The 15,102-nt window shown below is 31.8% G+C and overlaps 1 protein-coding gene across 1 annotated transcript; it reads left to right on the top strand.

The window, feature by feature from the left end:
* Nucleotides 1–685: 685 nt before the first annotated feature.
* LOC111049216 (UPF0047 protein YjbQ) lies at nt 686–13,972 on the top strand. The gene is made up of 5 exons (XM_039430948.1): nt 686–1,072; nt 5,191–5,245; nt 6,477–6,558; nt 7,864–7,992; nt 10,655–13,972. Exons 1-5 carry the CDS (start codon nt 913–915, stop codon nt 10,739–10,741), a joined length of 513 nt encoding a protein of 170 aa, XP_039286882.1. The 5' UTR covers nt 686–912; the 3' UTR covers nt 10,742–13,972.
* Nucleotides 13,973–15,102: the final 1,130 nt, after the last annotated feature.

The following is a 15,102-nucleotide window of genomic DNA, read 5'->3' as shown; positions in this document are numbered from 1 at the left end:
CCATAGGGCATACCGGTATCAATGGTAGGTTTCCATAAATTATTGTACGGTATATATAATACGGAGTGGAATTATTTAAAGCAATATAAAAAATATATATCTATGAATTTATTACTAACCTAAGAGATAGGATATCATATTTTAAGTAAATAGAATATAACATAAATTAGAATATGAAGTTCTATCTATTGTCATTTTTTGTGACCAAGAATAACTTGAACCCCATAAAATAGCTATTTTAAAAGTTACAAAAAGTTTTAAGTACAGTAGCTAGTCATCGTAATATCATTTACATAAATCCACTTACTTTAGCAGTTAGATATTCTCTCACTAACAAAATTCCAATATATTCTGTAAGTCCACTTGACATTTTCTCCATTGCAGCTATTCTACTTTTAGTGCATGGTACTGAATGGTTTCTAAAGAGATATTGATCTAAAAGAAAACAAGAAATCGTATTGTGATAAAAACTTCTCTGGTAACAGAAATAAAAATATACTATTGGATAAATCTTCCTTCCAAAGTGTTTTCAAGATCTTTCTACCTTTCTTGGCATGGAGAATGATGCGAAAAAAATTTAATAAATTATTAGATGTCAGGATTATTTCTAGCCGCTTGTTTTACTCCCGCCAATCATGTGTTTTATTGATGGCCGCAACATTAGCGCATACTGGCGGCACTATTTGGAAGTTGGTGCTATTCCTATGGTGCGGTGAGCAGTGAAGGTGTTGATAGTCGTTGTTTTTTGACATTTTTTCTGCATAATTGTAGTGGTTAAGTGGCTACAGCAATGTTAATTAGGAACATACAATTTCTCAAAACTGTAAACTTATAGCATTTCATGGACGCATGTTGCGATTTTGATTATTAATTGTAGTTGAACACGGCCTTCGTTCTGTGCGGTGTGACATCATGGCTTCATCGAACAGAGGTATCCAAATAGGTTCAGCGTGGTTTCAACGGAAAATGAACCTGAGGCCACAGCATAGAGGAGTGCATCTAGTTACCGAAGAAATTCTCAGGCAAATGCCTGAAATATGTCAATTTTCTGTGGGACTATTTCATGTACAAAGTAAGTACCAAGCAGGATGTTGTCATATTGGGTTTGGTTAGAAATGGGCTGGGAACAGTTTCATCGTCCTATTTTAGACAAATAATAAATTAATACCTCTTCCAAATTTAATTCTTTTCAATTTTTAATTTGTGTATTACTTCATTACTCTCCGGAAATAAATACAAAGGTGTTCAACTACCGTTTACAGCATCGACTCTAGGTAATAGGTTAGGTTAGTTGAATATTTGTTACCAATAATATTTATTTTGTACGCATCAATAATCAACAGTTTGGTATTTTCTATTCAGTTTTAATGTTCGTTTTTTCATAAATTGAATTTTAAAATGAAAATATTTAAATGTCATTTGCGAAAACTTGTAACTTTCATTAACTCAGTTACGGTAGGCCTTTAGTGTCAGGGAGCTGTAAGCTATTTTCAGCAGCTAGTTTATTTATCTACCGTAGTATACATTATTGGGGCTGTTTTTTTTTTATCATACGCTTATAAGCTTTTACATTTAAAATCTTTTTTAAAGGATTGTCTATAAAGGTTTTAAAGTGGAAAATTATTTCTAGAAGTGTATATTTAAACGTTTTTAAACCCAATAATATTTTTTATCAAGTTTTCCCTTTAAATATTAGATTAGCTTACAAAGGCCCGGTTGCACAACAGCCGGTTAAATTTCAACCGTGATTAATTTCACAAGAACCAATGGAGAAGGGGTTTTTAAAAAGACCACTTCTCTAATTGGTTCTTGTGGAATTAATCACGGTTAAAATTAAACCAGCTGTTGTGCAACCGGCACAAAGACTTACATCTTAACATATTAGCCTTTATACTTTTTGATTTATCAAGTAGAGTAGGCCTACATATTGAATAGGCTATTTTAAAATAATTAATTTAATCTCATAATACAGTTATTGGGAAAATCAAGCTATAAAATTCAATTATGAGACTTCAAATAATTATAATATCAAGTGACTTGGCTGTCTAAGGTCCTGTGTCAAAATTTTCAGGTTGTATCTAATCAATTTCAAGGCCTCTAAAATGACCTAACGACTGTTTTTAAAAGCCAGGACCGACGATTTAACGTGTCCATTCAAAACGTCAACTTCAATTGTTAGACGGAAGGGCACTTGGAAAGTCCATACCTACAAAGTCCTATCTTTTTTCCTTAATTAGGTAACCCAGGCCCTATATTTATTGTGACAGAGAGTCAAGTGTAAGAGAGGGCAGACTGTGCCCCAACTTCGCTCTCTAGGAAAAATGAAAAGATTTATTCTAAAACCTATGGAATGCTAACATTTTACATCTTTTCTCGAGAACCTTATGACCGATTCCCCTTTAAAGTTTATTATAGGTCATCAAGAAATTGAGACCAAATACATATTAAGGCCAGGATAGTCGAAACGACTTGTTGCACACATCAGTCTGCCGTCGCCTGGTCGTGAGTTCGAATCCCGCCGGTAGCATGGACGTTTTCATCTCATCAAATCACCCTCGCAGAAACAAAAACCTCATGCGGGCATAATCCGCAATAAATAAAAAAATAGTAGAATATTATAAGCACACAAAGTTTTAATGGAATAGGTCCATTGGTTCTCAAGGAAATGTGCATCATGTGTCAAAAATTATATTTTTTCAAATACCAATTGACCTACCAGATCTTAGATTAACATATCTCGATAGACAGCCTTGCTTGCCTGATCTTGTTGATTTTCTGGACTGCAACAATCACTTATTTCTCAGCAATATTCTTAGTCGATTTACAAAAAATAAAAACATTTTTTTTATTGCTCAGCGCTATAGCGCAAAAATTAAAATAAAAAACTGAAAAATTCGGGTTTCCACTTCCCTTGTGCCCTGAAATCCTGAATGGGTAAATATCATGTTTTATTTTTAAAATGATAGAATTAATTACAAAAATAAAGGACAAGGAGAATCAATCAGGCAAATAGAATTAAAATTTGATATTGATCAGAAAAAAAAAATTTTTTTTCTCAACTCAAAGTAAGTTTTCGAATCTACTTAGTTTAAATTTTGTGTGTCAGATTGGTTAATCCCAACGATTCCTCTCTCAAAAAATCAAATAATATAATAATAAAACAATGAATTTAGCGTTGGTTCGCACCTCTTTTCATTAATCTTTATTGCTCATTATCAAAAATATCAACTTATTCTCACTTTATTGGAGTACGGTAATTAATCAACATTTTTCACAGGGGTGGAATAAAGGATTTCTACTCTTGATGAAATTTTTTCAATTCAATAAGTTTGAAACCGTTCTTCATGTACGACAAGATTCTATAAAATCTTTGAGTTTGCTCTTGTAATTTTTCATAAAATCTTTCAGTTTGCTTTAATTCCATCTTGCTAAATTTCTTCTGATTAGAAAATATTTTCCAAAATTATTAATTTGATGACCGTAGATGTTGGTTTACTTGGTTAGTTTTTTGGAAGCTGTGTTATCAATCAAAATATCCCTCATAAAGAATACATTAATATATTTATTGAAGTGAGCATACTCCGTCAATTTAGAAAATATGCTATTTTACTTCTTAGGACCATTTGCACAGTGAAAGCTTAAACTGAATTCTATCAGCTGTTGGCTTAAAATCAAAATGAATCACATTATAACAAATTATACTTGATATAGATTTAATCCAGTGTAAGATGGAATTTAGTTTAAACTGGCACTGTGCAAATGGCCCTAATGTAGCAAACAGTAAAAACAATTATTCTCTGGAAAGATTGTTGTATGTGAGGTTCTAATTTCCTTCTCCAAATCTATTTTTAGTCATGAGGTCACAGATTCCATGTTTTAATAGGGACAATTGCTGTAGATTGGAAATAATTGAGCTCCTTCCTTGCCTGCTGGCATTGCATCATTTTCTCAGACTTGATATTCCGTAATAGTTTTCTTAATACCAATATTTATGTATCAGTTGTGGACACATTATTTGAAAAACGTTATGTTCAAAACCATGAAGTTACATTTGTTCCAATTGTCATGCTTATTTTTTATTTATAGAACGAAAATTAGAATGGTACTTTTTGAGTGTACACCGGTCAATGAATTTTTAAATTTCAATCAAACATGGAAAGAAGCCACTTGTGCGCTACTTAGTTTGGACCATAATAACTAGCCTACTTGTCCTTATTGGTCATGATGGAGAAGTCCTCCTGTTTTAGTATTCGAGTGATATTCCCTCCAACTGAATTTAATTATTCACCAAAAATGTTGGACCTTCTACTTTTGTGAGAATGCTGCAAGGAGTAGGCACTGACTTGGCAACGTCTCTAATGAAATTGAATTATAATGGAATGCTTGTTTCTCTTCTTGTTAATCTCAGTTAACTTCACTTCAGTCAACTTTCACTTCATCAGCGAAACATTTTTTTGTAAATTTGTAATACGGCTCATTGAAATTTTTATTGTCAATGAAAATTTGCTCATTATCAAAATTTAAAGCTCAGCTTCACCACATCTCAACACAAAACATTACATTCATTGATGTACAAGGAGGATAACATTTACGTAAATATTCTGATAAGTAGTTCGACTCTTTGCATTGTTCCTACAAACAGGAATATTATTCTTCAAGTAATATTCTTAATTGGAGATTTATTTTCTTCTATACATACCAAATTTTGATTAATCTAATTATATGTAGACCATTCAATTAATATTTGCTTTAAATTGTTAGTTTCTCAAGCTCCAATATATTTATAGCTTATTCTTAGTCTTTTATAAAAATTAAAAGTTTGTTTATTGTGTCTCACTTCCAATTTGTATATTCTCAATAGATTATTCTATTGTAAATTTTTCACTTTATTTCTTTCAAACAGAGTCATGATATGGCAAACATTGGGTCAAGTTGATGCAGACTGCTTAATAATTAAACAAAAAAATGTTCTATGTTCAATGAAATGAATATGGTGTTCATGGTTTTCTTTATTGAATGTTGTTTGATGATATGTGATGGTTGAATGCAATAAACGTTATCTCATGATTTATCTAAATGCACCGTATTGATTACGTTATCACTTGATTAATTGCATTAAATTATATTACAAGCATTACATTATATTACAGGCTATCATTTTATCTCTATTAATTTTTTATTCTTTTCCAGTTCTTCATACGTCTGCCAGTTTAGCTTTAAATGAAAGCTGGGATCCAGATGTTAGGTAAGTGGATTAACTGATTCATCAACATCAACTGATTAGAAACGGCTTTTATTGTTTTTATACAGAAACAAATTGGATACAATTATCTTTTTACTGTTAATGAACATTTTTTCCAGTAATTCCATTATTATAATACATTCAAGTCGATGTAGTCTTCAAGAGATTATATTATTAAAATAATATACCGATAAGAAGGCATAGTATTATTTATTTTGGAAACTTTGAATGCAAATTGATAAGAATTGATTATTCAATTGTGGCTCTCAAGCCGCGTTTACACCAGAGCTGTCAACTGAGTTTTCAGTGAATTACTATACTATTTCTAGACAACATTTTGTTGGCAAATTGGTGTAAATTTACCTTAATAGAAATGTAATTGATTGAAGAGAAATGTGCTTGCTTCAAGATTTTCCACTTTCTCCATAACTCACCTTGTTTCTCAGATTGTTGTGTTCACGTGCCCATCTTGTGGAGATCTCGAATTGGGTTTTGGGGTGGTCAACGACTGTGCATTTTCAAGGTCCCTCGTGACATGTAAAATTTTGATGAGTCAACTCGGCTATTCTTTTCGGTATTCTCTCACTCCTTCTATATATTGTATCTTTGTCAACCCTTCCCAATCTTTCACGGGCCTCCCTACATAGTTTATCAATAGAATAACTGTACCCTTAGACATTTTCATTATTATTATCATCACTACTTTATTTTTGAATTAGGCCTAATTCTTTATAAATTCCAAATTAGATTTCTGAGTATTTATTCTCAAGTAACTGAATTGTATTCAACGCAAAATTCAAAACTCACTTGAGTGATTTCAAGATTCAGTAACCTCTAATGATTATGATTACTAAAAAGGATTCAAATGAGAATTAATCCTTATACTATTTTATTGAATCATTCATATAATCTCTAAAGAGTGGTTCAAAATCTGATTAACTTTTAACTGATGCATACTTTTTCACTTATGACTAATAGTATTCAGTTGTGGGATAGATTTAGAAATCTAACTGGATTGGAAATTCATTTCCAAAATAAGGCTGTTTAGCATCAATTGTGAGACTGAAAAATATTCAAGTTGAAATATAGTGGTAGATGAAGACTTTTATGTGTGAACTGAGTGAAGAATACAGTATTTCTTAAGTATGCTCTATGTAAAATTATATGTTTCAACAATACATTGTATGATTATTGAATTATTACTGTATCTAATCTTTATTTTCGTATTTTTCAGAGATGATATGGAGATGATGTTAAATAAAATAGTGCCTGAGGGTTTGCCTTATAGACACTCCTGTGAAGGACCTGATGACATGGTTGGTATTCAATACTGTATTTATTTGGTATTTATTTTTTATTTTATTTGGTATTTATTTATTTATTGGTATTCTGTCTGTATTTATTTGATCGAGAAGAATATTCAAATATTCAATTCCAGCAATTTGCTATTTATCATAATCTTCTCTATTCATAAACTTCTGGTAATCTCTGATCGCAGCGACCAACTCCAATGCTGATTTGTTTTTTTGAAAGATTGGAAAATGAAAAGTTTAATATTAATTATTGGAAGATAAGTTCATGAATTTAAATAGTTTGTTGTGCTTCTAAAGAATGGTATCAGCAGTTTTTCTGTTTGTCTTGTTCAAGTTTTCTTAGTTTTATATAAAGAAATGTGTAATAATTCAACAAGGCTTTAAGATATATAGGAGAAATCAGGATTAAGATAATACAATAAGTGCTCTTACTCTAATAAATATCTTATAATAAATAAATGTTTATTTCCAAAAAAAACTAAAACTTCAACATCAATTACAGAAAATATTAAATAAATTATAATTATATACAATAGTTAGTTACAAAGAAACTCTTATAATGTGTCCTCTACATGTTTAGTTTTTTCTGTGTGGAAAGTTAAATAATGGTAGGTTAAATAATGTATAATCATGTATATCTTTGTAACTCTCTTGTTTTTTGTTCAAATAAATAATTTAAGATACTTTATCATCATTTTAATATAATATGTGTATTTGTTCTAAATTCTTTTCAATTTCTCTATGACTTACAATAATTTTCATTAAATATTCAACTTTTATTCATGTTGGGTAGTAGGCCTAATACACTCTGAACAACGGAATAAATTAATATTCAATTAATAATATCTCAATTCCAAATTCATACCATTCAAATTGAATCTAGATATATAAATTCGAATTTATTAGTTCCTAGTCATGTCAAAAACTCATATAGGCCTACACCATACCCAACAAAATTTAAGTTACAGTACAAAAGATCATGAAGATCACAAGACTCATTTCATCGTGAGCTTTTAATTCAAATTTAAGTTTTTTACTTCTTTCAAGAAGCCAACTCTGCATCTGTGTAGAAATTTCAACTTTATATCTAAACTTTCAAATAATAAAACTGCCAACTGTCACAACCACATTAAGTATATCATTCAGTGACAGCTCATAGAAATTTGACTGATCATATTTCATCCTATTATGTGAGTACAAGAACAATGATATAACTACAATACTTGGTTTACTATGTGTGTTGATATAAATACAATATTAAGTATATTATGTTGGTTGATTAATTTGCGTGAATTGTTATGTTAACAGCCAGCACACGTGAAGGCTTGTTTTCTTGGTTCGTCGTTGACTATTCCAATAACGGATGGCAAACTCAACCTAGGCACCTGGCAAGGAATTTGGCTCTGTGAGCACCGTGACCAAGCAGGATCAAGAAAGGTAAACTAATTTATCTCTTATTTCTCGCTATGGTACGGTTTAGTCATTATTCTAATACGTAATCACATCATACAAAAAGTTTTATAATTATTCATCACTGCGATTGCTTGGCTGCTTTTTGTCAATGATAACAATGATTAGATTGAAAATGTTTCAAATTTTCGTTTCAAGGCAATTCTTCAATAATACTATACATGGTGTCCCGCGTAAGGTGTAACAGCCGAAGACCATAGATTCTACCTGGAAAAAGACATAGAAAATTTCATGTAGAATCTAAGTTCTTCGGCTGTTACACCTTTTGTGGGACTCTGTATAGTATGTTGCATAAGTCTACTTGAAAAATTAATAATTGTTTTGTTATTTGTTGTGTACTCGAATATGTTCAAGCCTGGGAACTGTTATCTTGAGAGCTACATTATCTTTGATTCATCTAATGATTTGTGCATTATTTAATTCAATTAGGATTTTGAAATTTCTCTGAATTCCAAAATAGATAAGTGTATTTAAATCACTGTTTACAATGATAGCGATTTTTATTCTTCAATATATTTAATAAACGTTTTCCTTAAAGTTCTTACAATATAAATAAGCATACTAAAGCCCAAAGCGCGGCTAGTCTTGTTGAAAATTTTCACCGCCTTTCAAATACCCCGTCTAGCAAGTCCTAGCAGTTCTGTTAAAAGCCGCCATTTTCAGCTCAAATACCGCGATGTTTTCAAAATATAAAATTAACCTGCACCTGTCCTTTGTTTCGGTACAGATAATTTAGTCTTTTATTATGTAGATGTATCATTGTAATAAATTACAATTACTGTCATTAATTGTATCAAATGAATAAGGAAATTAAATAGATGTTTCAACTCTGTTGGTTGCTAGTGGATTTTGCTTGGTGATGATGAATTTTATTATCGACTTCTGTTTCTTTATCTTGATTTTTGGCAAAGAAGTAGCTTCCTACTATTAATACAGTATTGTATTCTAACTCCTTTCTGAATATTTCGTAATATTCTTACTTCAAAGGATTAGAATGTCCATCTTTGAATTTCTCACGATACCTGTTCCGAATTAGTTTCTAGAAATTTCTGAGCAAGTGAATGTTATTGTTATTAGTAAGGGTTTCAATGTAAATGATTATCATTTCACTCCTTAAAACATTTGATAATTTCAATTTCCTGGTTGAAGTGATAGGTGATTTGTTTAACATCTGCCTTTGTATTTTTTGTCTCCTTGAACCAACGCAAAATTTCCATTGATAAATAATAATTGTCATTCATGTGTCAAGCAGCAATCATGTTGTATCTTTTAAAGTAATCTTAACCCGCTTCACACAGAAAAGGGAAAAATCACAACGTGTGGATGAAGAATCCTCGAGTTCAGGTCCCTTAAGGACGGGAAATCGAATATTAAATCTGATATGTAAGGCCCGAAGGCGACTTGTGGGGGTTTGCCGATGGTAGCCATTGAAGCGACCAGTAAAATCAGTGTTTCTTCCGAATCATTTCTCAAATCTAATTTTCAAAAATAATTTCAAAAACATGTACTATTTTTTTATAATTTTTACCATGCGCCTTCGGGTTTCTCATAGTGTGTTGGGATACCCCCTATTTAATACCTATTTGATACCGATAAGGGTTGGCCTCTTGGCCGCTTTTTGGATTTTCCACAGTGTGTAGAGCCGTCTTAGGAGATAGAGAATGGTATGCGAGTTTGAGAGTTTCTTATTAATTAGATTTTTTAAATATCTACACCGAAAATCAAGTGCTCTCATCTCCTGCTAAACCATCTTTATAATACAATCTCACAACAAGCAATTATTAGGTGTCACGATTCTCTGAAATCACATTTTTACTTAATTTGCTTGTAATGATTCGTTGAAGCTTGTCTTAGGGTGAAACAGAATAACGGGAACTTTTACAAACGCCATAAAACATTAGTGGGAAGAGCAAAAATAATTTTATTCAAACTAATGTAAAGTTCAAGACTTGCCATTTGAGAATTATTAATAACATCTATCTTTTTGACAATTACTTCTTTAAGATGGCTTCCTCCTGCACGAATGCACTCTTGAAATCTGAGTTGACGATTCCTCATTGATCGCTGCAACATCTCATCTGGGATATTACGGAATTTATTTTGAATTCTGTTTTAATTTTTAATTAATTCAAAATTATTGATGAGATTGTGAGCGAAATCCACTCTGCACGGCATTCAATGGCAACTGTGCGAGCTAGTATTGTTAAGTAAACGTGTAATCTCACGATTAGGCTGCGTTTCCTGGTCCTATGATCTGTCCACCTGCGATTTTCTGTTTGTGGAGCTATCTCAAATCAAACGTTTTCACAACTTGACCAATAACTGTGGTTGAATCATAACAGACAATTCAAAATTAAACTAACAATATCCCAGCTGAAATGTTGCAGGAATCTCAACACAGATTTCAAGAGTGTAATCGTGCAGGAGGAAGCCATCTTAAAGAAGTAATTGTCAAAAAGTGATAGATGTTATTAATAATTCTCAAATGGCAAGTCTTGAACTTTACATTGGTTTAAATAAAATCATTTTTGCCCTTCCCACTAATGTTTTTTGGCGTTTTTAAAAGAACCCGTTATTCTGTATAAACGAAATCTTGATTGAATAATAATGAATGTGAATGAATCGGCAGGTGGTGGTAACAATCAACGGCTGCCTGCAGGATTCGAGCAGGTCTCCGCTAAGTCCCGTCTCTCCGATCGCATCGACCAGCAGTTAATACTGCTCATCAGTTGTGTCAAACAACAACAACATCAACCACCCTTTGTCGGCGTCAGACGTCAGCATGCCGTCACCTCCTCCTTCTCCCCCTTGACCCTCTCCTTCTCCTTCTCCTCCTCCCTAGCCCATCTATTTGTCGTGTATACTGATCGCCCTCGGCTTCTGCATAGGTCAGGTAGGCTGCAGTGCTTTCTTCATTTAATAAAACGCACAAAAAGTTATTTGTTATTAAAAACAAACTTTCCTTGTATTATTTTCAATCGATGTTATCACGAGACAGGAGTGGATTAATTTATAACGGTTTGTAAATTATTATAATCATTGTACAATGAAAGTTGTAAGATATTTAGTTATACTGACGTAAATTGTATTATCAGAGTTACCAAATGTAAAAATTAAATATCTATTGACTATGTTATATAATATTGTACAGCTATACTATAAATCAGTACGTAGTAGAAGAATAAAGTACTGTAAATTGTATGTGAATTATGGGGCGATAAGTATACAAAACAAACTTTGGCGAATCAACAGTTGAATGTGAACAAACTGAAGTGGTGTAATTGTAATTTTCCATTTAGCGTTGATAATAATAATTGAATAATATGATTATTACGATAACGATATATTCGGCACAGAACTAATTTACACACTACTGAAGGATATCCGAATGTGTAATAATTGAATTGAACTAGTAGGTAATTAACAAACAATTTGTACAATAGATGCGATGCACATTGGGATGTGCGACTTGGGCTAGCCGGTGTATTTGGTTACTGTGTACTGGGCTGGCTGGCTGGCTGCTGGCTGCTAATTTATATTCCTTATACTTTAAGGGGGGATCAATTCAATTTAGACAATAGACGTGCAAAACATTTTTGCAAATTTTAATGAATAAATGTATAATGTTTTCACTCGCTGCAAACTCGATTTTGTTTGCAATCGAACGACAGATCTCATCGCTGTGTCTCATTTCAATCATATTACTACAAACATAATACAATCAATAATACTAATAATAATGATGATAATGTTAATACGATTATAATAATAACGGTATTGTTGATTATTATTGACATTGAGTTTATTTGACGAGGGCCAAAGGCTTGAGAAGCACGTGGAGCAGCCATCACTCCCTCCAACCTGCCTTTTGCCGCCGCCGCCGCCTCTTTATTGGCTGTGCCTCTCATTACGCCTTCCACCTCCCTCCATTGTTTTTCTATTCTCATTGATCAAAGTCTCTCATACCGAATAAGTTTCCAGACTAAGATTTAAATAGAAGCCCTGTTTGACAATATTGTCTTATTTTTCATACTGCACTGATAAAAACGTTGGTTATATTCAAATTCGAATAGTACATCACAAGCCTTGTTGGTTTCCCATTCGTATAAAGAATTCTTCACCCTGTGATATAAAATAAGGCACACAATTCGAGACAACCTTTTTCGCAGTGTTTTGAAGTTGAATTTGAATGAATGATGAGTTTTGTAAACAGCAATGGTATAAATAAATCTATAATAAGTTCTGCTTGGTATATTGGATTAGGTGAGTGAAAGTGTTGTGAAATTATTTTGATGAATGTTGTAGAATTCAGCTTGTCGGGTTATTAACCGTCCATTATCATTATATTATTTGCTTTTGTCGATAGAATTTTGACGACCTCTACATTCCTCTCAATACAAGTTAGAATACATGAAAAGAGCTCTTAACTTCGCCAAATGGTATTATTTTCATAAACATTCATTATCAATATTTCTAAAAAAATATGAGCTCCATTACGAAGTGTTTGACCTCATCAGGTTATAATTTTTGAAAAAATTATTTTCACTATCTTACTAAACTAATAAGATCTGCAGACGATCGTTATTGAATTATTTATATATTTTGTAGCTCTTCATTAATAGAAGTATTGAAATCTGATTTATTTATTTGAAAATAAATTCGATTTTTATTAATTATTTTTCACCCAATGTTGATTGTTTTTTGAGATCTATGGAACGTTCAACATCCAAGGAAATAGTATTCTTCTACCCAAGTCTGAATCTGTCAATAATTGTTGCTCAAACAATGTTTGAATGTTTTTTCTTCAGCTATAAAAGCGTTTTGCTGCTCTGTTTTGACCTCATTATTTGCAAGTTGACATGCTTAAATTTTATTTTTTCAATCACTAGTCTCCCACACCATTTATCATATTTCATATCCGACATTATTGACTCAAATTAAAATCTATTTGATGCAAATGTCATGCAGCTAGAGGTTGGGAATTTTAAAGGGATGCTAAGGAACTGTCAAAACCTATAATAATGCGATTTTGTTATGAGATTCACGAGCTGAGCTAATCTTGATTTTGAAACAAATTACTTTTTTATCGTGCAAGGAAATTCACTATAATAGTTTTTCCTATTTCTGCTGTATAACTTATTTATGTTATATTGTCCTTGTTTTATTTTATGCTTTATAAGTTCCTAGGCTATTTAGATTTGTACTATCACAGCAAACTTCCTCCAATATTCTTATGTGCTATTCTTATATGATAATTCAAGTTCAAAGTATCTAGTCAGGGTTTTTTTACCCATTAAGCCATTTTAGATTTCAATATTTCATTTATTTTTGCAGTAACAAGCTTCGTCTCTTCTAATGCATCACAGTCATTTATTGTAATTGTAGCACTTTACTTGAAATCTCACAGATCTCATTCATACATAAATCGTATCTCATAGGATAAATATTGATTTGGAAAAGTTTACATCTCAGTTTAAATTCAAAAATCAATTATTCTTTTCTAGCCATTACATTAACATTTTTACAGATTCTTTTGTTCTGATAAATACCGACCCCCCCCCTCTCCAGATATGAATTCATTGGTCAGTTCTATTTGGGTTTGGGCTCGTCTACTAAATCTTCTATAGTAGCTAGTACTTAACGTTACCAAGCTGATTGCAAATTTGCTAGTTGCTTTTCACGTCTAAAATTTGTATTGTTCCACGGTTAATTTCACAAAAATTGGTAGTTTTCTATTGAATTGTCCGATTTTGCGAGCTTAATAACAGATAAATCTAAATCTTTTCTATTAATACTGTATATTTATGTAAGAATGTATTATTGTACTCTCTGCTACGACTATAATGCTCCTTTTTGGGCAAATTCCGGCCAACCGCGCTCTGCTATACATTCAAATTTCTAGCATTTTGTAGCATCACCACATTAATATTATGTACTCCATCACAACTTCCATTATAAACGTTTTCAAGCAGTTTCATTTCAATTTTTCATCTCTCTTGAAACAAAGTCTTTTCAGGAAATCATTCTTCACTCACACAAACATTTTGAGAATATGCTATGGTTCTTTCAAAAGAATCGCTTTTCGCCATGCCTGATTTTGAGTCAACTAGTTTTTCTTTAAGATAGTAATGAAAATGGATCAACTCAACAAAAATGTATTCATTTTCCATTCATGATGTAGATTTTTTTAACAAGTACTTTGAAAAACGTTACGGACTCTTTCATTAGAATTAACTTTGCAATACAATAAATATTATAACCGCATCTCTGAGCGTACCAACAACTACAGTATGTAGTCAAATCAAACCATTCATGTGGGGTTTTTTGAGTTTGATAAAATAGCTTTTTGCTAGAGGGTTCTAGTAGACGTTATCACATTTTTACTGAAATAGATTATCACCAGGTGATAACTAACAAAATGACTTCCAAGCTTGATACTTTCTACAAATAACTAAAGTTTCGTTTACACCAAAGTTATTGACAAAATGTTTACAACTTAATCTTTATAGATTCTATTAGATTGAACAAAGTTCGTCAAGTTCCGTTCAATATAATAGAATCTATAAGGATTAAGTTATTAACGTTTTGTTAATAACTTTGGTGTAAATCCAGCTTAAGATTGAATTATTCAAACTTGATTTTGTTTGATCAATACTGATACATTATTTTTGTTGACAACTTAAATTAGAATATTGAAGTGCTCTCTCACAAATGACTGTCTTATACCAATTCAACCTCATCTGAAAAAAATTGTTGAAAAGTGAGAGATTATAAATTGAATGCAGTATCTGAGATCTTATTCAATCATTAGATTTTTTTCGATGCAAATGTAGATTCCATAAAATTGACTTATAAGTATTGTTTGAATATTATAGATTGCAATTATTAAGTAGGTTAGTATTGGGTTGGCTTCATGACTTTTGTTGAATATTGTTGCGGTTGATTTCAAAGTCAGGCTGGCGAATGTTGTGTTAGGGGTTTGGCAAGGAACGACTCTTCACTGCCACAGCACAACTGCTAACTATATCTGTATATAATAGATTGATGAACCTGTTTGTTTATAAATCGATTTTGTGA

This window comes from Nilaparvata lugens, chromosome 1 (assembly GCF_014356525.2).
Source record: "Nilaparvata lugens isolate BPH chromosome 1, ASM1435652v1, whole genome shotgun sequence".
Lineage (NCBI taxonomy): Eukaryota > Metazoa > Arthropoda > Insecta > Hemiptera > Delphacidae > Nilaparvata > Nilaparvata lugens.
This window is presented reverse-complemented; position numbering and strand designations above follow the sequence as displayed.